We start from the raw sequence: 25,041 nt of genomic DNA on the forward strand, positions 1-25,041 counted from the left end.
TAATCACCCCTGTATTTCCAATGAAAAAATGAACCCAAAACAATAAAATGATGCATGAGGTCCCAAAGTAAACTAAAGCAAATGAAAACCTAAACTCATGATTCTTTTTTTTCTTTTTTTTTTTTTTAATACTGGGGATTGAACTCGGGGGCACTTAACCACCGAGCCACACCCCCAGCACTTTTTTGTATTTTATTTAGAGACAGAGTCTCACTGAGTTGCTTAGCACATCTCAAAGTTGCTGAGGCTGGCTTTGAACTCAAGATCCTCCTGCCTCAGCCTCTAGAGCCACAGGGATTTATGGGAGTGAGCCACTGTGCCTAGCTCATGATTCCCATTTTAACCTTTCAAAACATGTCTTTTATTAACTTTTACATTTGCCTTAATTATTCCAATTCCAAGCCCTAAGCATTTTAACCCAGAGCAACTGAATAGAAAGGTACATGTTATTTTATTTCATGATTAAGTAACCAAAACTAAAAGTTATACCTGTCTACAACATTAAATCTCTGAAAGATAAGGGCAAACAGAAATACCCTAGGACCTTCAACATGAGCATCCTATTGGGTTAATCCAAACATGTCTCTAAACCTAATCACTCAAAAACTTCACTTACCAAAGTGACTAAACTTCTGTCTCCACCCATATGTACATCTGTATAGAAGTCTTTCTTCTGTACAGAAATGTCTTATTTTTAAAGATCTTGTTTAAAGATGGGTATACCACAACAGAAGGACTAGAATTTCTTCTGATGTCATCTTTCATTTTCATAAATCCCAAGGTATACACAACTGCTTGGCTATAAAGTGAGATCAAGGGAACAAGAAATGGCTCCTTTCTGCTATCCAGGTTCTGTGGCAAAGTCTAGCTGACTGCCAGAAATCTTCCTCCTGTGATTCTTTATCCAGGGGAATCTACTGCTATTTCTCCTTGTAATCTGGCTGCTCCATCTCAGTTTAAATATGCAAAATTATGGGCAGGGGTTTGATTTCTTTCCTTTTGGGTTCATAATGCACCAAGAAAACAAAGAACACATCTAGGTGCATGCTCAAGTGTCCCTAAGTTTTCTGGGATCAAGAAGGAGACTGTCTTCCCAAAGTATAAATAAAACACTCAGCAGAGGATTACTTAGCCTCTCATCCCAGCTCTGCTTCAGCTGTATTACATAAATTTGAATTCTTCACAACAGGACAGAGGTGATTTACTGGAGTACAGGAATAAATCTTCAGTTCAAACTAGTGTATCACCAAGATTCTATAGCTGGTCTATGCAAAGAAATTGCTTTTTCTCAGAGTACTTACTTCCTAACTTATAAGGCAGCGAAGAAAAATCACCAATCTACTTCACAAAAATGTCAACAATAACTGCAAAACTTCTAAAGAGATGTTTCACCAATTGACTGCACTTCCAACCCCTGCTAGAGGGTCTTAGGATCACAGACACATAATCGTAATGGCTCAATTTGGCTACACCTAACTACATTTCCCAGAATTCCCTTCTGTACATGCTTCTTGTTAGGATATGGCACAAGAGACATTCCTTTGCAAGATTTAGAGAGGGGAAATGAATAACAAGTATCCTACAGTTCACACATAATGTTCTTTTCTGCTGGCTAAGCTTGTCAGCTTGGGGCAGAGTCCGTTCTGCAATTGTTCTACCTTTTCCTGGATCTTTCTTCTGCTTCTCCTGTCACATGTGTGTTTAGCTTCATGAGAGGGTAGCTTCTCCAGCAGGTTACCCACATCATCAATGTAAGAGAGAGGAAAAACTGACAGGATTACAGTCTACCCTTCTGGGTTCCAGCCCTGCATGTTATCGATGCGGTTGTGGGAACTAGCACTCTCCTAGGGGTTCTCCTCTGACTAAACTTTGACCAATACATATACTTTGAAAGTCCATGAAAGTGACAAACCAAAATAATGCACATATACATATAAGGACAAAATTGGAAGAGACCTCCAGGGGTTCACCAAGTCTACCTCAGAAAACCTACTATACAGTGAAATAAGTCAAAATTCTAAGTATTAAGCAAAACGATAGATATAATAGAACAAACAATAGAACACAAATAGTGTCTAGCAACCTGTCTAAAAATGAGTTAGCTTATCAAAGATGTCAACTACAACAAAAATAGAAAGAACATTTGTATCTGCTTTTTACTTAATATATAAATTTATAATATATATAATCTTCTTTGATCTTGAAGTTTCAAATACTCCTTTTTAAAAATATATATAGGGGCTGGGGTTGTGGCTCAGTGGTAGAGCACTTGCCTAGCATATGTAAGGCACTGGGTTCGATTCTCAGTACCACATATAAATAACTGAATAAAAATAAAGGTCCATCAACATCTTAAAAATATTAAAATTTATTATTATTATTATTATTATTATTATTATTATTATTATTTGACCTGCTATTGTATTTAGCTTTGCACTAGCCAAAGATACTAAGGAAATGCCAAGGACAAAGATAAAATTTTATGCCATTTGCTTATTAAATAGTTGTTTACTATCAGAATTTGGTTTATACAAGAGGCAGCAACAGTAAGCTCTGTCAACCCAAGATAGCCTATCTGACAGAATGATATCAGCATTTTAATTTTTGCATATCTAACTAAAGACATGAATACCTTACCCAATCCAAAATAAACACTAATTCTTCCCTTGCTTTACTTTTTCCATATCAAATGTCACCATCTGACATACTGTATATTCACTTGTTTTTAATATACATCTAACAGGTATTTGCTGATTGAAAGAATAAATGAAATATGAATCATCAAGATAATTAAATCTCAGCATTTCTTAAAAATTATATTCAAATTCAGAGACATTATTAAACAATGACAATCTTTCTCCCATAGTATAAATTAGTGAGGTACTGACAAGTTCCAAATTCCATTTCTATTATTTGTTTCTCTTTGACAAGTTTCACTACACAAAGAAGTATGCAGAATCTTTCTTGTCCTTATCAATTAAGACTGCTTCCTAGAAGATGAAGCTTCCATTTAGTAAGTGACCCATCTGGAACTACAAGATGATCCTTAGAAAGACTATATTCTATAGATCCTTAGTGGCTGACTATATTCTAGATGTGTTTTTCTCTCAGTCCAAAATATTCTACAAAAGCTCAGGAGAAGAAACTAAGTAGAATCTTGGGTTCCAAAGTTCTTTTACGTAAAGTCAATACTAACATTCTCAGGGCAAGTCCTATTTGACACAACCAGTATTCCAGGAGAGAAAAAAACAGACTATTAACTCTCCCAACCCCAAACCACCCTTGAAATAATTTAAGTCACTTTAGAAATAAGAACCCCTGTGAATGAAACACAAGGTTTTAACACGAACGGAAAGTGAAGGAGAAATTGAATGAAATTCAAAAAAAGCTCCAAAACAGCAAGCAAAAAACTAGCTGTTCCTGCATATTCCTTATCCCCATTTCAAAAGAAAGAACAGAAGGAAGAGAAGGTGGAGGAGGAGGAGGAGGAAGGGAAGGAGGAGGAGGAGCAATTTGAGTTAACAAAGAAATATACAGCACAGGAAACTTGAAAAAACAAAACAGACTCTGATGGTCTCAACTAGAAAACTGGAATATATCCATATGCTTAAGGCATGCAATTTTTTAAAGAGAGTTTATAAAAACAAGTTCTGAATGATAAAGTGTATTTGTTTTCCCAATCCAGTGTTTGCTACATACACTATAGTGCTTTTCTTTGCCTGTAAAGTTTTTCAAGTTATACCTCCCTACTCAAATATAACCTAGATGATTAAAAAAAAGTCCCACAATGAGTCCTCAAGTCATTTTTTGAGCCATTTGGAAAACAAAAGGACAATATACAGGATCAAATAATTTTTCAGGTTCTAGAGATCAGAGACTCTGAAACAGAGAATGTGATGAAATACATCAACATTCAGTGGCTTCATTTAATTCCAAAAATCAATGTAATGGTAGCTGCTTCATACTGATATTTACTACCCACTTTACATTTCAAAATCCCCAATCATTTATCTGTTCCCTATGGTTCAGCCATGAATTAGAAGCCAGGCTAATCTCTCTCTTCAACCTCTCTTTTCTACCAATTTCTATAACAGTTTTGTTTTTTTTTGTTTTATGTACCTTTTTTACTCCCCTAAATTTCTACCCTTTCTGCTTCCATAACAACATATTTAAATCCCTTTAAAGAACTCAATGGTTTCTCTATCTTAACCCTGTCATGAAAATGAAGCAAGATGCTTCCAGAATGTAACATGACACACTAAGGCTGTCTCTGTTGCCTATGAGGAAGTGTTATCTACCTCTACAACACACAGGCAGACTTCTTTCTAAACGGGCATGGGTATCATGAAGCGACCTTGAATCTAGATGCTCTGGACATCCTTTCAAAGTGTGTCTGCTTTGAAAGGAGCTTGCGTCCTTCAAGAATAAACTTCACAGATTTCATCTCAATGACCCACAAACCTAGACTCTGTGTCTTTAGCCCAAGTTCAGTTTTCAAACAAATGTTCATTGAGAAGGGAGAAATGGAGAAAAGAATAATGTGAACTACTGTTTATGTGTGGGTTTTGCTATTGTTATTTGAAGAAGGAAAATGAAAAGAAAAATGTCACCATAGCAAAGGAGCTCCTAAGGAATCCTGGATGCTCCACAGGCTGCAACACCAACATGGTCACCTTTGCTTTTCAGATTTGCATATTGCTGATATAGATTTCAGCCCTTCCATTTGTAGCAAGACATTTCTCTGTATGTCATTTGGCAGATGCAGTTGTGGGGCTCTGCCAATTCACCCTGGAGCCCTCCATTTTAATCAGTATCACATAAAATTTAACACATGCTTTGAAATATGCACCAGATTCAAAGTTTTGCCTGGGGACGGGGTGGGGGTGCTTGCTGCAAAAACACATACCATCCCAGCCACTGCTCCACAAGCAATTATCTTTCACCTCTGGCTGAACCAGAAGAACTGTCAACACCAGCACACTGCCAACCAGGGGAGAGGTTAAAGGGTCAAACAGGAAAGAAGGCTGGATGCTTTGGGGTTCAGCCTGGCCATCTGTTAATCCTGCTGGCTGCATGGAAGAAGCATTCTCTTTAGTCACAGAAAAAAGCATAGAAAAAAGAGAAGTAGCTTTCAGTACACTACAATTGTAGCAAAGCTTTTCTAGTAGTTAACTTATTAAAAACAAAAACTTCCTGTAATACAATCCCTATAAAATAGTCATGTCGGAAAAACTAAATAACTCGAATCAACAAAGTCACACACATCAAGACGCTGTAACTATGAACTGGATTTTGTAAAGAAGAGGATTAAAGTAAACCTCCTACACTGGGAATAAACACTTGTTTTCCTTTCCTATCATAAGCATAAGTTAAAAACATATGAAAGTATTTTAAAGTCATTCTTTGAACATGGAAACCAAAGGAAATTTATCACTGATAATTTAAAAACTGAAGAAAAATTACTAAAGCAGAGATAGGAACATAGAATCTCCACCAACTCCCTCATTCATACACACACGGCCAATAAGACACACATACTCCTAAAATGTCTACTCTAAAATACATGAATATCCCACTCCTTCCACAAATAACAAACAAATGAATTTTATCTCATGTGTCATATATAATCTCTTTGTGAAGCCTTACCGAGACCACTGCACTGAGGACTCTCTGGCTTAGTCCATCCAGTGCAATGGGAAGTGTCATATGAATCATGAGTCAGAGCTGACACTAATAGACACACAGTGTCACAGACTCGTGGTGCTTCACTGTTTGTTATCATTTAGACTCATAGTGTCTATCCCCCAAGATTATACAAAAACAATCCACTGGTACTTTATTTTATTCTTTTGTTTTAGTTTGTTTTGTATTGCAGTGCTGGGGATCAAACCTACAGCCACATGCAAGCTAGGAAAGCACTCTACCACTGACCTACATCCCCAGCCCCTATTTTCATTTTAAATAAAGAAAGAAAATAAGCTTTACCAACATTTGATTTAAGGAATTAGAATTACACTGGTACTTTTACTCTCCTTATGTCAGTCATGTGCCACCACTATACAGAGGAAAGACAGAACAGAATGCCTGAGAGCAATACTGTCATTTGCTGATTTTCTTTCAGTTTACTGTGACATATTATAGATTATATGTGCTCAGTTAAATAAAAATACATTCAGTTATCTGGTTTTAGTTAAACTTGTTAAAAAAATGGACAAATGGATTTAATATATTCCTAAAATAATATTTTCAATGCTACAATATGCAATTCACAAGAAAACAGCAGGATTGTTCGAAGCCTTATGTGCTAAAACTATTATAATGATGGTTCCCAATGGATAATGTTTTCCTGTGTCCATGTCACTTTGCAACATAACACTGCTAATTATCTCAGAAAGATATAGAGACCATTCGTTTCTCAATTCTCTTAAGTATGGATTGGCTCTATTGTTTTGGCTAAAAGAATATAGAACATTGTCAAATTCTGGTGCATAGGTCTGAAGAGGCCTAGTAGTTTAAGTTCTCTGCTCTCCAACAGGGTAACACTGCTATAATGAACAATTCAGTCTACTAAGGGATGAGAGGTTAGAAGGGGAACCAGGAGAGCCAGTTCAACGATAAGCACCAACTGCCCAGCCTGCCACAGCGGTGATTCCAGGTAAGGCCAGCAGACATTCTCTCTAGCAGCCCAAAGTACTAATGTATGGAATCACAAGAAACAGTAAGTTAGGGATGGACTATAGCTCAGTTGGTAGAGTGCTTGCCTCACATGCACAAGGTCCTGGGTTCAATCATCAGCACCATAAAAAAATAAATAAAGTAAGTTAGAAAGAAACAGTAATTCAGTATTGTTTTAAGTCATTACATTTTAGGATTCTTTGTTATAAAATAAAGGATAACCAAAACACCTGGTAAGAACCCTTGCTCAAATATATTATGTGGTAAATAAAATAATCAGATCTGATAGAAAAGAACACCTAAAATTTGAAGTTATCAAAAATTATGGAATTAATTAATGGAATTAATTAATACAAAAGGAATTTAAATGCCTCATTAACAATAGATCTTGCCCTAAATGTATATCTTGCCCTAGATATTAGCTGATGAGAGTACTACATATATATGATTATATACATAGGTAATAAACCATATATATAATGTAAACACAAAAGTGTTTTACTGAAGCAGTCCACAATTAAAAAGGTTTATGATTAAAGGTTTATGATGAGCTAATGAAAGTTGTACACATATATAATTTATAAATATAAATTTACATATATTGGGCATAAATGTTCTACTTCCTTTGAAGTAGAACAACAGTAACTGGAACACCATATACACAAACCAATTTCAAATACCCCATTATATTAAACCTGGAGCATCTCATACAACTGTGAGAGATTTCTCATTCCTCCAGGTTATTCTTATTCCTCCAGGTTATCCTAACATGTTGCCTTTATTTCTTCCATGGTACTTATTTTATATTTTGTATTTCTACTTTTATGTATATTTTTCATTTTTCACTAGAAGACAAAACTCTATTAGGACAAGGATTTTTAGCTTTGAATATCATAATACCTACCACCATATTCCACATATCAGAAATACCCAACACATACTGCATCACGGAATGTGTGAACTAATGAAGATTAGTTCAACAACAGCTATTATTTCTATAAGGAAAAAGAAATATACAGCAGATAGAAAAAAATGAATAAAATAGTTATCAAAACATACACTTAAGTTTTCTTTCAGAAATGTGATGGAAAAGTAATAATAGATCAATAACCTGACTATTTCAGATTTTCAAAGAAAATTAATTTTTAGAAAACTCAAGACTGGGAAAAGTTTACTTCATAAGAAAAAACAATAGTCTCTATTACATAATGATTTGAGTATTTTAAAGAAAAATGCAAGATTCCAATAATAAATGTGAGAGAAATTCACACATGAGAAAATGCACATGTATAAATACCAGATAGGGAAAATAGCAATAACATGTTAGGACAGTGGAACTGCAATCCTATAGAGTTGAAAATATCATTAAAACATTCGTGTATCATCATTCATCGAAGCAAGATCCTTTGGTAACAGAACTATAAGCTGGTGGAAACATTTATTTACATACAGTAAAACTTACATGTGAATGTACCATTTTACAAGTTTTGACAAAGGCAAAAGTACCACCACATGAATTTATGAATAATCCCATCATTCCATGCCATTCCATTTACGAGATATTTTGGAACAGGCAAAACAATAGGGGTGGAGAAAAATCAGTGATTCTTGGGGATGACGGATGAAGGAGAGATTTGATTGCAATGGGTAGCACAAAAGACTAGAGAGGTGATATAATTGTTCTATAGTTTGTTTTCAATAGTGGTTATGTGAATTTGTTCATTTAAAATTCAAGTACACCAAAGAAAAGTGAATTTTAAATAATTAATTTTTTTAAAAAACTACTTTAAAAAAATAAGCTAAACTTTCAAAGAGATCTATAAGGATGTTAGAAAGCACAACCAAGCTAGATTCCTATTTCTTCCTTTTTTATTTCCTTATATATTAGGTTCCTTAGCATTATTTTGATGATGTTTTCAGGCTCAGTAAAGAAAACATCTGGCAGAGGACAAGATTAAAGCTCTTGCTGAGAGCACCAGCAAACCCAGGAATTCTCAATTGGGTTTCCCTAAGGCTAGTGAGAACCATGCCCCAGATCACAAGCACTCAACTGGAATTTCTAAATCTAAACCTCAAATTGGGCTTCAATACATTTTATACACATGCCAGGGACCTTGGATTGCTTAAAGAAAACCACAGCCCCCAGTAAACTGAATTGTTCATACCAAGAAGTAAGTAGCTGAGAATTAAGAAGCTGAGAAGCTTGGTGTACAGTTCAATCCAGTAACCCAGAAATACAATCACCAAATGCAGAGTGAAGTTATTCAAGGAGACTGCAGAAAGGCTAAGAGCCCAAAATCAAATTTCCAAAAAACAAAATAAAGAAATTAGTTTAAGTCTCACTAATAGTCATGGTCTGAATTGCTTATTAAAATAGATCTAGGGTTTGATTTCTCACTAATATTAAAGCATCACTGAAAACATAATGTGTATGCATTTGTATCTTTTTAACTGTATTTCTTAACTCTGAAACCTGAAAATAATAAGAAAAACCTTTTGGGCTTAAACAACAACAAAATCTTCCCTAAAAGATCATTCTTTCTCCTAAATCAATTTGTTTAAAAATACTCATAGAAAAATAGAGTTGCCATTGTTTAGTAAGAAGATGGAGAGGTGAACAGTTGGTATCAGCTATCAATACCCCAAGTGAAGGCCTCAGTTGCCTGAAAAATCACACAGATTTCAAAACAAGAACAGTCCAAAATACCATATTTATTAATTGCCTGCTTTGTGTTATCTCATGTGGCCTTCACTTATAAAAAAGGAAGTTAAAGCTTATATTTAATAATTTGTCCAGTCTCTTAAATGAGAGTTCTGGATTCTAATCTAGCTTTCTTGACTCCAAAGCAAAATTTTTCCAGGAAAGGGTATTAGAGATTGAACCCAGGGGCATTTTTACCAATGAGCTATATCACTTGTGCTTTTTATTTTTAATTATTTTTTATTTTGAGACAGGTTCTCACTAAGTTACTTAGGGCCCTGCTAACTTACTGAGGTTGGCCTCGAATTTGTGATCCTCCTGCCTTAGCTTCCCAGTCACTGGGATTACAGGCGTGGGCCACTGTACCCAGCTCAATATTCTTTATTATTGAAGATACCATAAGTTTTTATAAAAGATTTGACTAAGAATAAATATGAGCTTACTTTCTAAAAATTATCAGAAAGAGAGTGATTGCTGTTCTATATTCATTACAAGTGTATAATGATAGGGTAAGGCAAGACCTCTCCTAGTCTGTAGTTAGCACAAGTCAAGTACATACAACCAGGTCAATACCTATAGTCCTTGATGGTATCAGCAATGATCTCAATTCTTTCTCCCAATCCTAGATCTATTAAAGGGTCTATATTCTTAAACAACTACCTTAAAAAGGTCTTACAACCACCATAGTCTGACACAACTTTTTAAAAATTAAGTAATCTTAGTTTTGGTTGGTGCTAATTCCTCATTTACTATAATATTTCATTATTCAGAAATCTTTTGTTTATAAAATGTTACAGTAACTTCTATAGTTAATTTCATAAACACTCTATTCCCTTGGGTATTAATAATCTCTGATGGACCAATGAAAACATTAAAAAATAAAAGACATCTGAAATAGTGAACATTATCAATTAAACTTTATGAAATCTAGTTTATAAAATTATATTAAATGGATCTAAATTCAGGGTTGAAAATAACTGAATATAAGAAAGCACTCAGCAAATTTAAGAAGGAAACAGTAGAAGGTCTGCAGGCAGGGTCCAAGGATAAATTACATTTCAGTAAAAAACGGCAAGATTTGCAACCATTTTAAAACATGTCTTTGGTATCCCTGTTCATTTTGTACACTTCATACTGATTAGAATTGATTAGAATTGACAGTGAAGATAAATCAGAATATCCAGGAGAAACCAGACTGACTAAAAACCATACCTTTGAATTTAAATCCTCTAAAAATGTCATACTTGGAATTACTTTTTGTACCAAAGAACTATCATCCAGACAGCAAAACATATATAAGTAATAGAAAGCAAATTCCATGACTCTCAACATTGACTTAAACTTGATTATGATTTTAGATACTATATCGAGGTTTGTTTTAAAAAATAATGACTCCCAGTTGGGGAAGCCAACACGGAGGCCTGCATTCACGAAGAAGCTGAAGCCTCAAATCTCATAAATAGGATTTCTAGAAACAACAGTGGAGGGAAGTGGGAAAAAGAAGAAAAGCAAAAGAACAAAAAAGGGAAATTAAAGAACTAATGATGCAAATAGGTGGAGAGTAAAAGAGAAGTAATTCTTTTTTAAAATATTTATCTTTTATATCAATTATGCAGAAAAATACTATCTATATCCAAGCAAAGTAAGATAATAACTTTATAAATATATAACACAAGGATATTAATTTAAATGTGTAAAGACAGATCATTAATTAGTAAACAAAAGTTTTGATAGTTTATTCCAATAATGATATGAAAACATGTCTTGTTTCCACCTATCTTCTAAAAAAGCAGACAGGCTGTGCCAGTCCAGACCTAGGCTGTATCTGATGATTCATGGTTGTTCTTGGCTCTCCTAGTGCAGTACTATGCAATAGCACTGAAGTTGTATATTTACATACTATGTTTCAGACATCCCTTTGTGTAACCTTTTTCATATTCGTGCATATTTCGGAGGTTAAACTATATAATAAAAACACAACTGGATAGCATCTGATTTAAGTTAACAAGATTAACTCATTTCATTTCAACTTCATAATGTAGGTGCACAGTATTAGTTTCAAGGTCAAAGTCAAATGTTTAGTTTGGTGAACTGAACTCATTTCCACATTAGTATAGTACATTCACTGATAAAACTTAGAGCAGCAGAAGTCCCAGGAGTATCATAGTAAAATCAAGTTCAGTTATTGTACAAACCACCCAAGAAAAACTTCATGGTGTGGGTCATGTTCCTTTATTTTAAACTTGAGGGAAAGTTAAGTTTCCCAATGAAACCTTAATGAGGCCTCTGGCTGTCTCCCATAAGTCTCGGAAGCCAAGCCAATCACAGGAGAGCTAGCCTATCAGCACTATCTTCCCTCGCTGTTCTTTCCCTCTTTCCTCCATCATCTTGTGCAGCAGCACAGGGAGCACTCACTCACTCCACCAGAACATGTGCCCAAGTTTGATATAAGTCTGTGGTCCTACAGTGCTGGTAGAGGTAGGACAGTGTGACATTTACTTTGCAATCAAATGGGAAGCTGAACAACATATGCCCTCTTCTGAATACAGTTAAATACCTATCTTAAGAATCCAAGGCCAGCAAAAGAGATCATCTGACTATCACAAATTTTCAACCTTCATCATCAGTTTCAACAAACAATAGTATTTACTTTATTACCTATTATATCAAATTAACCTATTCTCTTCTTCAAGAAGGCACACAATAAAACAGAGAACAAACTGAACTTTAATTTACATCCAATCTCCTCTTGCTACAGCAATGAATCTGAAAACCAGAGACTCTTAAATTACCCCACTGAAAACAAAAAGTAAAATCAATAATGACAGAAATAAGCATAAATAATCCCCTATATCTAAGGGGAATTCTTCCTTTGTACTCTCAAGGTTGGATTTTTTCCTGTTTCATATCCATTCCACCAAAAATTTTGTATGCTGTTCATATATTTCAAATACACACTTATATTTCCTTTTGTTTTTGCTCAACATATTTTATCAAAGTTATACATGCAAAGCTATGCATAGTTACATTACCCAAAGCGCAATAATCCTATAGGGTCTCTTAAGAGAAATAGCAGCTTCCCCTCTTCTATTTCCCCCCAAGTCCGCTTCCCTGGAGGCATCACTCTTTCCACATTTACCTTTTTATCTCTATATGAAGTGCTTATGTGTGCTACTGCTTTTTTTTTTTTTTTTTTTTTTTTTTGGGTACCAGAGACTGAACTCGGGGGCACTTAACCACTGAGCCACATCCCCAGCCCTATTTTGTATTTTTTTTAATTTAGAGACAGGGTCCCACTGGGTTGCTTAGCATCTTGCTGTTGCTGGGGCTCGTTTGAACTTTTGATCCTCCTGCCTCAGCCTCCAGAGCCTTTGGGCGTGTGCCACCATGCCCAGCTTTTTTTTTTTTTTTTAACTTTTTGTATTGTGATAAAATACACATAAGATAAACTTTACCATTTTAAGTGTGCAGTTCTATGGCATTATATACATTTACACTGTTGTACAAACATCCTAACCATCCATCTTCAGAATGTCCTCATCTTTCCCAACTGAAATTCCATACCCATTCAAACTAAGTCACCATTCTCCCTCCCATGACCTGTGAAAAACATCTACTTGGTTTCTATGAACTTGACTATTCCAAGAGCCTTGTATAAGTGGAATCGTACAATATTTGTCCTTCTATGCCTGACCTATCTCACAGCATAATGTATCTAGGGTTCATCCAAGTTGTGTCAAAATGTCCTTCCTTATTAAGACTGAGTAAATATTCCATTTTATGTATACAGCACATTTTATTTATTCATCTGTCAATAGACACTTGAGTTGCTTCCATCTTTTCATTGTATTATTTTTTGTTTTGTTTTGATTAGAACATTCCCCATAGATTTTCCCCTGTGGAAGATGAAGATTCAGCTCTTTCATACATTTAACACTTTAGCACCACATATCTACAGACAGTACCCATTCACCTACCCTTGCAAAACAGAGATACATCAATGGCTTAAATAAGTTAACTTTTAATATTTAATCATTTTCACTATATAAGTGCAATGCCATGTAAGACACTAGGATCACTTTTCCTTTATCACACCATTTTTGTTTTCCAGAGTTGATAACTTCCTTACTTTTTTGTTTGTTTAGTTTTCTAAATACATATTACTTTGTTTCCAAACTATCTGAATTTCTTCTCATTATGTATAAAAACAAGCAATTTTCTACCACTTTTACCTTCTTAAAAATGTCTCTTTTAAAAGTTTTTAAAAGCTCAAAGTAGTCCTGATTGCACTTTATACCAGCTATTCCACCTTTAACCAAGTACCTCTCTTAACCATCAATTCAAGAACTCAGTTTGTGTCTCTCCTCTGTGTCCTAAATCTCATATTCTCCACTTTGTATGTGCGCACACAAATCACAGGAAGTAAATTTTGGTGGCTTTTTGATAAACATCTTTATTCTACTCTCATACTTGCTTGATATAAGTCTAGCTTCCAGTATTAATACCGTGAAGTCCAAAATCATTTTGACTAAATTTTTTCCCCCAACCTGTCAGATTTTTTTTCTTTCCCTCTCTGCAAGCATTTGGATTATTTTTCCCCTTGTCTTCTAAATTCTGATTTTCACAACATGCCTTGATATAAGTCTATTTTCATCCCTTTTATTGGGCACTTAGTGAACCTTTTAATTTGGAAATTCATGCCTTAAAATACTGCAGTACATCTACAGTACTTTCTCTCTTCTTGCATAGATATTTTCTCTAAATTCCTTCTTTATATTGTTTGTTCTGACCTCTAACTTTCATAGTAGAGGCTATTCTTAAATGTCCAGTGATCCTTAGCTTTCTGTTCATATTTTAAATTGAGACACTTTTACAAAGCTGATTGAAAGTTCTATGCACGTCCAGCAGTCTGGTCCACCACAGACTCAATGTGATCTAACTTGTCCATTTTGCTAGGGACTATCCAGTGGTGATATCTTTAGAAATTTTCTCTTGAGCTAATCATATTACCCTTCAAATGCCAATTTAGTGGGTACAACCCAGCTCTTAGAGTTCTGGAAGCCAAATCAGGAAAGAGAGCTGTGGGAGAAAGTGGATGAACTCAACATTCATTATCCTGACTTTCACTCTATTTCAGTATGGTTCCCCTACCCTCATCTTTTGTCTGTTTTTCTCCAGTGTCCTGCTGGGGTTGAAATAGGGATTATCTGTTTTTGAAAATGACTTTCAGCCAACTCTATCTGGACATCAGTTTTACCTCCTTTCCCCAGAGCAACTTGATACCACAAGTTTCTATGATTTGGGGAGTTCTGTGAACCCATAAAAGTGGTTGGCCTCAGCTTTATCTACTGCTGGTTTGTATTGCTGGTATAGTACTAATTGTTGTTTGGATCTGATAAAACTATTATCACATATCTTTTTACTTTTTGGCTTCCTAAAAATTCTGCTATTATCTACTCTCCTTTAGGTTTGAAGCTTGTGCTTTTTAAAACAATCCCTTACAGCTACTGCTTTTATGAGTCTGGAGAGGGAAAAGACATAAATGTTCAATTCTTCATTAACAAGAAGTCAATCTGATTATTTCTTAGCATGACTACAGTACTTTCAGAAAAGAATCAAAACCCATTCAAAGAGCAATTTTAAATATTCTTATATACTTAAATAAGAATGCAATTGAAGACTAAGATCTTAGACCATAAAAAAAAAATAGCTTTTCCTGGAAGGTATAGGAACATTAAACACACACTAAATATAGTCATTAATTGATTTAGTATCTATCTCCTATCACCAAGTATCTGTCACCAACCATCTCCTTACCACCCTTGTAAGGTGGCTAGAGATTGGAAAAAAAAAAAAAAAACATGCCCCTACTCCTACAGAAACCACAGATTGGTTGGGAAGATTGGGAAGACAAGATAAGTAAACCAATAACCAAAGCAATGCGGTGCCCCATTGTTCTTCTGAGATACCTAGGAGGGCTCTAGTGGTTCTCTACTGTCCCCATTCTCAGAGCTCAGCAAGCCCGACTTAGCATCATCTGAAAAATACTAGGTTTCTCTAGCTGAAACATGTGGCACGGATATAAGAATTCCCCCTAGCCAAGTCATTTGTCTGGTCAGCAAGGAATAACATGGTGCACAGCTGACTAGCTGTTCTCTGCCCTTCTCCGAATTTCTTTATAAATAAAACACAAGCAAGGTCCCTTTCCTGAGGCATGACCCACCTTTGGAAGAGAAAAGCTGAACCTATCAGAGCCCACCACAGATTGACAGGAAGATGATACTCCTATGCATTGTGCTGACCTCACTACCTGTAGCGTTTACAAAGGGCAAAGTCACTTTTCATCTCTAGAATGTGATGCCAATGTGTGTGTGTGTGTGTGTGTGTGTGTGTGTGTGTGTGAGTGTGTGTGTCTTGCATCACACCACCTTTACTACTTATTAAATTCTTTTTATATATATTTAAGTCAATTTCTGTTATTTGCTTCTGTTCTACTCTTCATTCAGTTTATTCTTGGGACAACATACTGTTTTGGATATTGTTTCTCATTAGCACAAGCCAAGGTCCAATAAAAGGAAGATTCTCTAAAGAATTTAATCTCAAAATGACAGAAATACACATACACACACACACACACACACACACACGATGACATGAATAATGTAATAACTACCCCTTCTGGTGAATTTTCTAAGCAATGTCTATTTTAAAATAAGCACACCACAAAGCCATGTTCTCAAACTACAGATTCCATACAGAAATGCTCTCTTAAAATTTAATAAAGGAAAAGTTCTCCAAATAAGCTAGTGTATTTTGCTTAGCTCAAACAAATAAATCATATACACACACACAATCATATAGTTTCCTTTTTTACCCTGAAGAGTAGAAAGCTCAAAACAAACTGCCTAATTCTCATTAAATTAGATTGAAGAAATGATTAATTTCTCTTTTCTCACCTCAACTTAATACCAGTAAAGAAACATCAATCCTTTAAACTTAATGGTCATATAATATACATGTGCTTTTTAACTGAAATCAGGTTCAATATATTTTAAAAGTATATGTAATAGAAACAACTTTAGGGGGCAAAAAGAAGACAATTATTCTTAAAAAGGAAATCTCATTCAATACTGAAAGTTGCCACAAGAAACTATGGCAATTAAATTTTAGGAATAAAAAATGTATTTCAATACATCAAGTTCTACCTCTTTATCTCCTCTACCATCAGTCTACTCACATTCACCATTTACCTAGAATGGTTCTTTTTTTTAATTTAGTATCTATCTTTTTTATTTAGTAACTATCATATCACTTAACAGTACACTAAAGCCCTACTATCCTCTTCAGACTCTCTGTGAAACTGTACTATTGAATGTAAGCTATTTGGATTCATGTATATGCCAAGAATCAACAGCAGTTCTTAGATTCCCCCACCTATCTCCTAGGCCACCCATAAGATAAAAAAGCAAAGATCAGGAAGTAGTCAACATAGATAAATACCAAAATGAAGAATAAAAGAGAATCTAAAGTAAATCCAGAAATACCAGACCAATCTCTTTTGACTCCAAAGGCCACATTTTGTAGAGGTCTACATGGAGTCCAGCACACAAGACATTTCAACAGAAATATTGCCTTACAGAGTACTTAACATTTGGAGTATTATACCAGAGCTAAGAAAAAAATTGTTCTACACTCCCGGGCGCGGTGGCACACACATGTAATCCCAGCAACTCGGAAGGCTGAGGCAGAAGGAGTTCAAAGCGAGCCTCAGAAGATTAGCGAGGTATTTAGCAACTCAGCAAGACCCTGTCTCTAAATAAAATATTAAAAAGGGCTGGGGATGGGGCTCAGTGGTTAAGCACCCCTGGGTTCAATCCCTGGTATCAAAAAAAAAATTTTTTTTTGTTCTTCACAATAAATAAAAGAGCCCATGAAGCTCTTAGTCAAGATTTAACCAAAAACAATCAAAAGCTAAAAGAATCATGGTGACAACTACTCTTATCCAATGGTCAGTTACTAAAGGAAGAATATCTAGAAGCCTTCTATTTCTTTTATAGGCTACCAGTTTACTTCCTTAACATTGGTTATATAACGCATAAAATTTGGCAAAGGCATGTTAGAATTTTAAAAATAAATAATCCTTCTTTTTGTTAAAGAGACTCACACAAACATCAACCTAGCCAGAAATGTTTATGTTACAAATGTTATTTAGCCCCACAAAGCCTAAGGCAAACTAATCAAAATAAGAAATACAGAAATTCCCTCCTACACAAATCAGTCCCACAACAAGTAAATTCCAGAAATTAATTTCAAAAGAAAAACTAGAAAACAGCAGAGAGTTAACGAAAGACTTCTTTGGGTATCTTTTTAAAAATCACTTTCAGCTAAAGTGATAACTCCAAAATAAGATAACACAGTATTTTAGAAGCATACTGGAAGAAGATGAACACAGAAAATGGAGAAGGATAAAATGGAAGCTTTAAAGTTGGCTTTAAAGTTGGCTCTATTTCCCATAGCAGAACCTCACACTTTCAGTCTAACATCCATGTTAGAAACAGAAACAACAAAAAAAATGCAACATGGAAACATGAAAAAGGTTTTGAAAATAAAAACATAACTTCTTAACTTAAAATTCAACATAATGATAAGCAGTAAAATGAATAATTTTTAAACTCCTCCTCAGATTCTGCTAAATGAGTAAATTTCTATCCTAATTTTCACACTTGCACATTTTCTGATTTGTCTACAGCTTCCCAGATACAGTGGAAGAAAAACAGACTTCTACCTGGACCTTTTAAACCAGTCTATAACATTGTTGCCTTGGTCCAAATAAAAAATAAATGTACAATTCAGTAAAAAGTAATGCTATTTGAGGGCAAAATACTAGATGCATTAGTTTCCTTTTGCTACAATGAATTTAGCAGCTTAAAACTACATAATTAAGAGTTTTCGTAATTCAGAAATTCAGCATAATTTTACTGGATCCTCTGCTCAAAATCTCACCAGGCTGAAATCATGGTGTTAGTCAGGGGCTTAATCTCATCTAGAGCTTAGGGTACTCTTCTAAGCTTATTCTGGCTGTTGCAGAATTCAGTTCCTTATAGTTTTAACACTGAAGTTGCCATTTTCTTGCTGGCTTCAGCCAAAGATCATTCTTAACAACTCATGGCTGCCTATATTTTCTTGCCACATAGCCCTCTATAAAACATGGCATCCCGTTTCTTCAAGACCAACAACAGAGCATCTGCTGCAGCTTTGAATCTGTCTAACTTTCTCTCTCTGATCTCCTGACCCTCCTTTTTTGCGGGGAGACAGGTACCTGGCATTGAGCTCAGAGGCACTCAACCACTGAGCCACATCTCCAACCCTTTTTTCATATTTTTTATTTAGAGACAGGGTCTCACAGAGTTGCTTAGCGCCTCACTGTTGCTAAGGCTGGCTTTGAACTTATGATCTTCCTGCCTCAACCTCAGAAGGCCCTGGGATTACAGAAGTACACCACTGTGCCTGGCCCCTGACCCTCTTTTAAGGAAGCTCATCAGATTATATCAAGCCTGCCCAACTCAAGGGGAGAGATTTTAGAGGATATACACACCAGGGGGAAGGGATCATGGAAGTCATCTCAGAATTCTGCCTGCTACTTGCAATCAAAGCAAGGAGTTTCCTAGTGATAAAGTTCCATCAGAGCCAATGTAAAACCTCAAATGGAGGAATGGATAAATGATATATCTTTCAGATGATCTTCAAATAGCATTATTTGCATTTCATCTTTTGGTGAAATTGGACAACAAACAGTTTAAGATTATAATCTCAAATGTTTGCAGCCTAACTTGTTCAGTAGAACTTAATTACAGTGGCGCCCTTCTGCTGATTTATTTTGGCTGGTATATCACAAGAGAAGCCAATCTACAAACCTGACTCTAATAGTTCACTGCACTAAGGACAAAGTTCACTCATGGATCACCCAGCAACTCGGGAGATAATGAGTAGAAGAAGGAAAAGAGGGATGTTCACCAAGAAAAAGTCATCTACATAATTTCTGGAAAAGTCCAAACCGACCATCAACATTAAGACCTTCAAATGTGTTTTCTCAATAATTCTAAAGACTGCTACTTAGCAATGTTTTCAAAAGGGAAGTTACAGTTAAGAAAATATAAAAATAAGAACAAATTCTTTAAAGTCAAAACCATGATTATTGAACTAAAAGTTCTAAATAGCAGCATTGACAACACTAAAAAATGAATTAGTAATTAGAAAGCAAACATATTAGGGAGGTGGTTAAAAGGATGACAATTGTGAAGAAAGAAAAAAAAAGACAAGGAAGATACTTATATTTCTAGTCCATTCAACAGCAAGTTATGGCAGAGGCTAGCTAGCTGTTCACCAAACCTATTTCGTCCTCCTCCTGGTCACACAGCTACAGTATATTTGTAAACCTCCCATGTAGGGTTTGAGCTCTAGACAATGTAACGTTGGAAGAAGTGATGTTTGCCCATGTTTTAGTTAGCTTTTATGTCTCTGTGACCAAAATACCTAACAAGAACAACTTAAAGAAGGAGAAATTTATTTGGGGCTCACAGTTTCAAAGGTCTCAGTCTATAAACGGCTGACTCCATTGCTCTGGGCCCAAGTTGCGGCAGCACACCACGGGAAAAGGGCCCAGCAGAAGAAAGTTGCTCAGCTGGTAGTGGAGTCTGGAAGCAGAGAAAGGGAAAGGGGGAAGGTGCCACAGGGAAGAGGCACATTTCTAGGACACGCCCCCAGTGACCCAACTCCTCCAGCCACACCCCATCTGCCTACAACTGCCACATTCAAACTAGTATGTACCGATTAGGTTACAGCTCTCATAATCTAATCATTTTACCTCTGAATATTCCTGCATTTAAGGACGACTCACATCCAAACCATAATAGTACATTAAAAAATCTTATTATATTCTTTACTCTATTTCTTCTGTTGTACTCTTGGAAGCTATAGGTTGAAGTTGTAGAACCATAACTTAAAAGAGTCTTGACTCCCTTGATAATCACTTGAGAGGAGAGCTACCCCACCAGGCACATCCATTTTGGCCTTTACATGAGAAAAAAAAAAAATATATATATATATATATATATATATATATATATATATTATGAGATTTTGGAGTTTAACTATTACAGCAATTTGCATTATTTAACAAATTCAGAAACTGGTGTTAGAAGCATAATATTACCAACACAACAGCAACCAAAATAAAACATAAAGAAGGGGAAATTTATTTGGGCTTAGTAATCAGGCAGTAGGAATCAAGAATACACTTAACAAGACAAAAGGCTGGACAGCCCTATAATACTGTGAGAAAACATCTGGTAAAACTAGAATCTATAGTAAGAAGAAAAGCATACCAAATGCCAACTGGTCCTGTAGCACTATGAGTGAATAAAAAGAGTTACAGTGCCCAATTGGCACTTACTTTCTGCTTTAATAAGGTATTACATAAAAGAGATAAGCTATAAAAGTCTTCATTAATTTGCAGACTGAAATTATAAGAAATAGAAGACATCCAGAAACTTGAGCCTCAGAGATTTAGAAAGCTCAACACATATAAATTCTAAACAGTAAATGAAAAGAATAAGGATTGAACAATAAAACTCCAGGAAGACTTCTAGCTGAACAAAGTGACTCAATTCTGATGCAGAGATCAGATTCAAATATGGTCTTCCCATCTACTATTTCATATAGCCTCAAAGTAAGACCATTAAACCAAAATTAGGCATGAGGCAAGCACTATGCTTCCCCACCTTCACTAATTCTCTAAACAGGGAAAAAGAAAAATAAAACCATTCTTGAAAACTTTATTTAGGAAACAACATTGGGTATGATGTTCACATAGAACCCACTGGAAAGAAACAGATCAGAAGCCTACCAAGTTTCAAGGGAAGTATAATGCCCCAAACACACAAATCTGGACTAAATTAACCTTTGACTGTTCAGAGCCTTAAAACAACCCTCAGATCCCTAAACTTGCAGGAGCAGAAAGCAGGGAAAGTAAGACAAATATAGATGTAATTGTAGATATAGATATAAATAGAGAAAGAGAGAAAGAAATATGCCTTCTAATGAATTATATTCCCCAGAATTCACTTCAGAAGTATATGCAGGGGGAAAAAAAAAACTAGTGCACAACTAGAAGCATAGCAGAATGATGGACAAAGGAGTTCCTTCTAGACAATCAAGGTCTAAGCAAAGAAGTTCCCCTACAACAATGCTGAGGGACTTCCTAATGTCTACCCAAGAGGACCACATGATTTGCTATGGAGCAGGGAACAGTTTGCCTCCTACTCTTTCCTTTCCTAAATGGAAGTTTTGTTTGTAGTTATTTTTATTTTGGCTTTTTCATTGTGTATTGGGGACAAGAGGAGACACAGGTGCAGATGATTTATAATTTCAGTTAACTGGTCATCAGCCCATGAAGAGCCACATATGGACCTAATGGTGGGGGAGGAGGTGAGCATCCCTGAAAGATACTAGACTTTTGAGATGGATGTTGTGACTAAGTGGGCCACTGGATTCTCTCCCTTAAGGAAGGGGTGGGTGTGTTCTACAGTTATACATAGGACAGAAGGTGAAGAGACTGGCTTCTATTCACCAAACTCTGTCCTCCGCATCTTAGGGACAAAGTGAGATTACATTTCCCAATCTTCACTGTAGATAGGTATGGCCATGTTATCTGAGTTTTAGCCAATGCAATGTGGGCAGAACTAATAATGTGTGAAATTATGCCTGTCCCCTTAAAAATCCTCCCACATGCGATACTCTTTGGTCTTTCCCTTATGGTTGCAATCTTCAAAGACTAGTATACTAAAGACAGCAGAGCCACACAATGGAAAGAGTCTAAATTCCTAAATCACCATTGTGGGGGGAAAAAATCACAAGTCAGAAACACCATTTGGGGCTTTATATAGGTGAGAAATAGACCACTTCCTTTCCTTCTTTTCCAATATCCATGAATTAAAATATATATTAAACATTCACTGAGTATGAAGTATATGGTAATTCCTCTCATATCATATCTTTACTTTCTAGGTACTACAGAAGATTGGAAAATACAAAAGATATCTTTATTCAAAAAATGTGTGTACATATACATGCACACACATATACATCTGTGTGTATATATCATATCAGGATAATAATTCATACAATAAGAGCTATTCCTGAGATGAAAATTTTTATAGGGGGAAGAAAGACCTAATAAAGTCTGAATTTATAAAAGATTTCTCCAGCATTTCTTTGTATGACAAAAATGAGGCAAACAGCCAATCATTTACACAGATTGAGTACCACAGTAGATATATTCATTTCAACCTGACCTGAATTCCGCTAGAGGATCCAATCTTTACAAGTGATTTGTTTGAACTTCAGCAACTCTCTCAACTTCCCCTGAGCATTCATATTCTTCAGAATATTAAGGAATGAGACCAGCTAACCTCATATTAAACAAAGAAATAATGTTCTTAATAGATTCTCTCATCAATAGGGAAGTAAAGTTAATTTCTTACCCAGAGGCCTAGGAAAAACATCCTTTAAAAAGACAACTTCCACAGAGACTTTGTTCTACACTCACCTATTTTGAAAGTTTGGCAAAAATCAATAAACCATAGTTGTTAAAGATTTGTACCAGATACCTGTCTTCCTATACCCAGCAATGCAAAGTTATATTTTCAATGATTACTTTTTGTTTCTTTATCGTTATAAAAAATCATATAATTATTTCTATCAGGCTTGTCATTGACTAGTTTTAAATTCTGTAAAGTGCAATGCTAACAAAATTTTTAAAAAGAAAATATCTGCAGTGCCTTAGTAAAGGGTAATCGGCAAATCTCTTGATCCAAATATAATCTGTTCCCTCATTCTCCACAGAATGATAAGAACTACAAATGACCTATTCAAAAACATTGTTGTTTATAAAACCAAAAAACACTTTCCATAAACAACTAAATCTTCTATTTATTGTTGTAGGCTACATCATCAGGTATACTGAGAAGTTTTAATAAAATCAATGTGACTTAAATTTTAAAAAGTAAGTACCACTGCAAGTCATTACTACTCTTTTATTCATAATGACAAAAGAAATCCAGATGTTCTTTGCAGCTTTCATGACTTAAGAGACAAAGATTAAAAAAAAAAAATCTAAATATTTCTAACACATTTATTAATTTGTCAGCTATAAATAAATTCCTTTCTGTGATCATGATTCACAGCATTTCTCAATAGAAAAATGATACCTTTTAATATCAGAAATACCCATGTAAAATATGTCCATATTGCTTACATAGTAGATAATCCCTCCAAAGGCACATGCAACGTAATTTAGATAATTAACTATAAGAAGAACTTTAAAATACTATGAGCGTCAAATCATAGCCAAAACCAAGGGAAGTATTTTTTAATTAATTTTCCTCAATTCTCCAATATAAATCATCATAACCAATCAGTATTTACTGAATATCCACAGAGCAAAACCATATAATAGTCAATAATTCATTGCTCTGTTAAGACAATAAGAAACGTTTTTAATTATGTGTTCCCAAAGACAAAGGACTTCCTTAAAATGATAAGAAACAGGACATTTGGCAAAGAGAAACCCATGTTTAACTGAATACTTGCAAAGTCACTGGCCAACCTATCACAAACCCGAGACCTACTTGCTTCATGGCAGTCTCTCCAATTTTGTCTGAATGTTTGCGGATGCTCTCCAGAAAGTCTTTGAGATCAGACATAGAAACATCCTTTATTTCTTCTCGAAGCTTGGGAATGTTATCCACCATCACCTTGCAGAATCGATAGTGGCTTACTTGAGGCAGATAGGTATGTTCTAGATGTTCCAGAGTTTTCAGTGCAGGATAATGCCTACAAAAGGAATTTATCACCTTTAGCTGGACTTTTAGTCTTCTTTAGGGTCACAGACATATTCCTCAGTAAAAATTTTTAGGCTAAATTAGTTTTCAATGTACATTAAGATAAATACAGTTTTAACTAAAACATCAATGAAAAAAATCTCATTAAAAAATAACATATGCTTTCAAAGACTAGAAAAATATAATCAAAAAGATTTTATCAAAAAATGTGTAAAACTTAAAATTTATATAATAAGGAATTAATTACATAAATATTAAAATAATTTTTAAAAGATCATCTCAGTGACCAAAAAAATCATCCTATAAAACGAAGTACTGAAAGCTACACTTCTACTACAACAGAGTAAAGAAACTGGCAAATTTTCTACCCAAGAAAAAACAAATACACACTGGACAAAACTACCAAAAACAACCATTTCAGAGTTCTGGAAATTGAACAAATGAGAACAACAAATCCAGAAATGTTTATTCATGAGAACTGCTCAACAATGGGGCTCTTGTAGTAATCTTGCCTGGGGCTACTTCCATCACTCACCTACTCCTACCAAAAACCACCAATTACCCTTCTACTGGTCATTAGTCATAGCTAGTCATGAAAACTTGACATTAGGGGAGGACATGATTTGGAGTGGAGGGTGAAAACCCAATATTTGAAGTAGTAAACTCAATAAAAAAATTAAAATTAAAATATGAATAAGGAAAGTCTCCAGCTCTACTTGTCTAAAGTTGCGGTCTGGGTTGGGGCAAAGGGCAGACTGAAGAAAA

The 25,041-nt window shown here is 35.1% G+C and overlaps 1 protein-coding gene across 2 annotated transcripts in view; it reads right to left on the bottom strand.

Annotated features, from left to right (window-relative positions):
- The window catches only part of Exoc6b (exocyst complex component 6B), a 607,479-nt gene that overhangs the window by 467,916 nt on the left and 114,522 nt on the right, over positions 1–25,041 (bottom strand). For both annotated transcript variants that reach the window (XM_077791770.1, XM_077791769.1), the window contains one exon: positions 24,064–24,268. In XM_077791770.1, coding sequence (XP_077647896.1) covers positions 24,064–24,268 — 205 coding nt within the window. The remainder of the gene's footprint in view (positions 1–24,063; positions 24,269–25,041) is intronic.

The sequence above is a fragment of the Urocitellus parryii genome, chromosome 12 (assembly GCF_045843805.1).
Source record: "Urocitellus parryii isolate mUroPar1 chromosome 12, mUroPar1.hap1, whole genome shotgun sequence".
Classification (NCBI taxonomy): domain Eukaryota; kingdom Metazoa; phylum Chordata; class Mammalia; order Rodentia; family Sciuridae; genus Urocitellus; species Urocitellus parryii.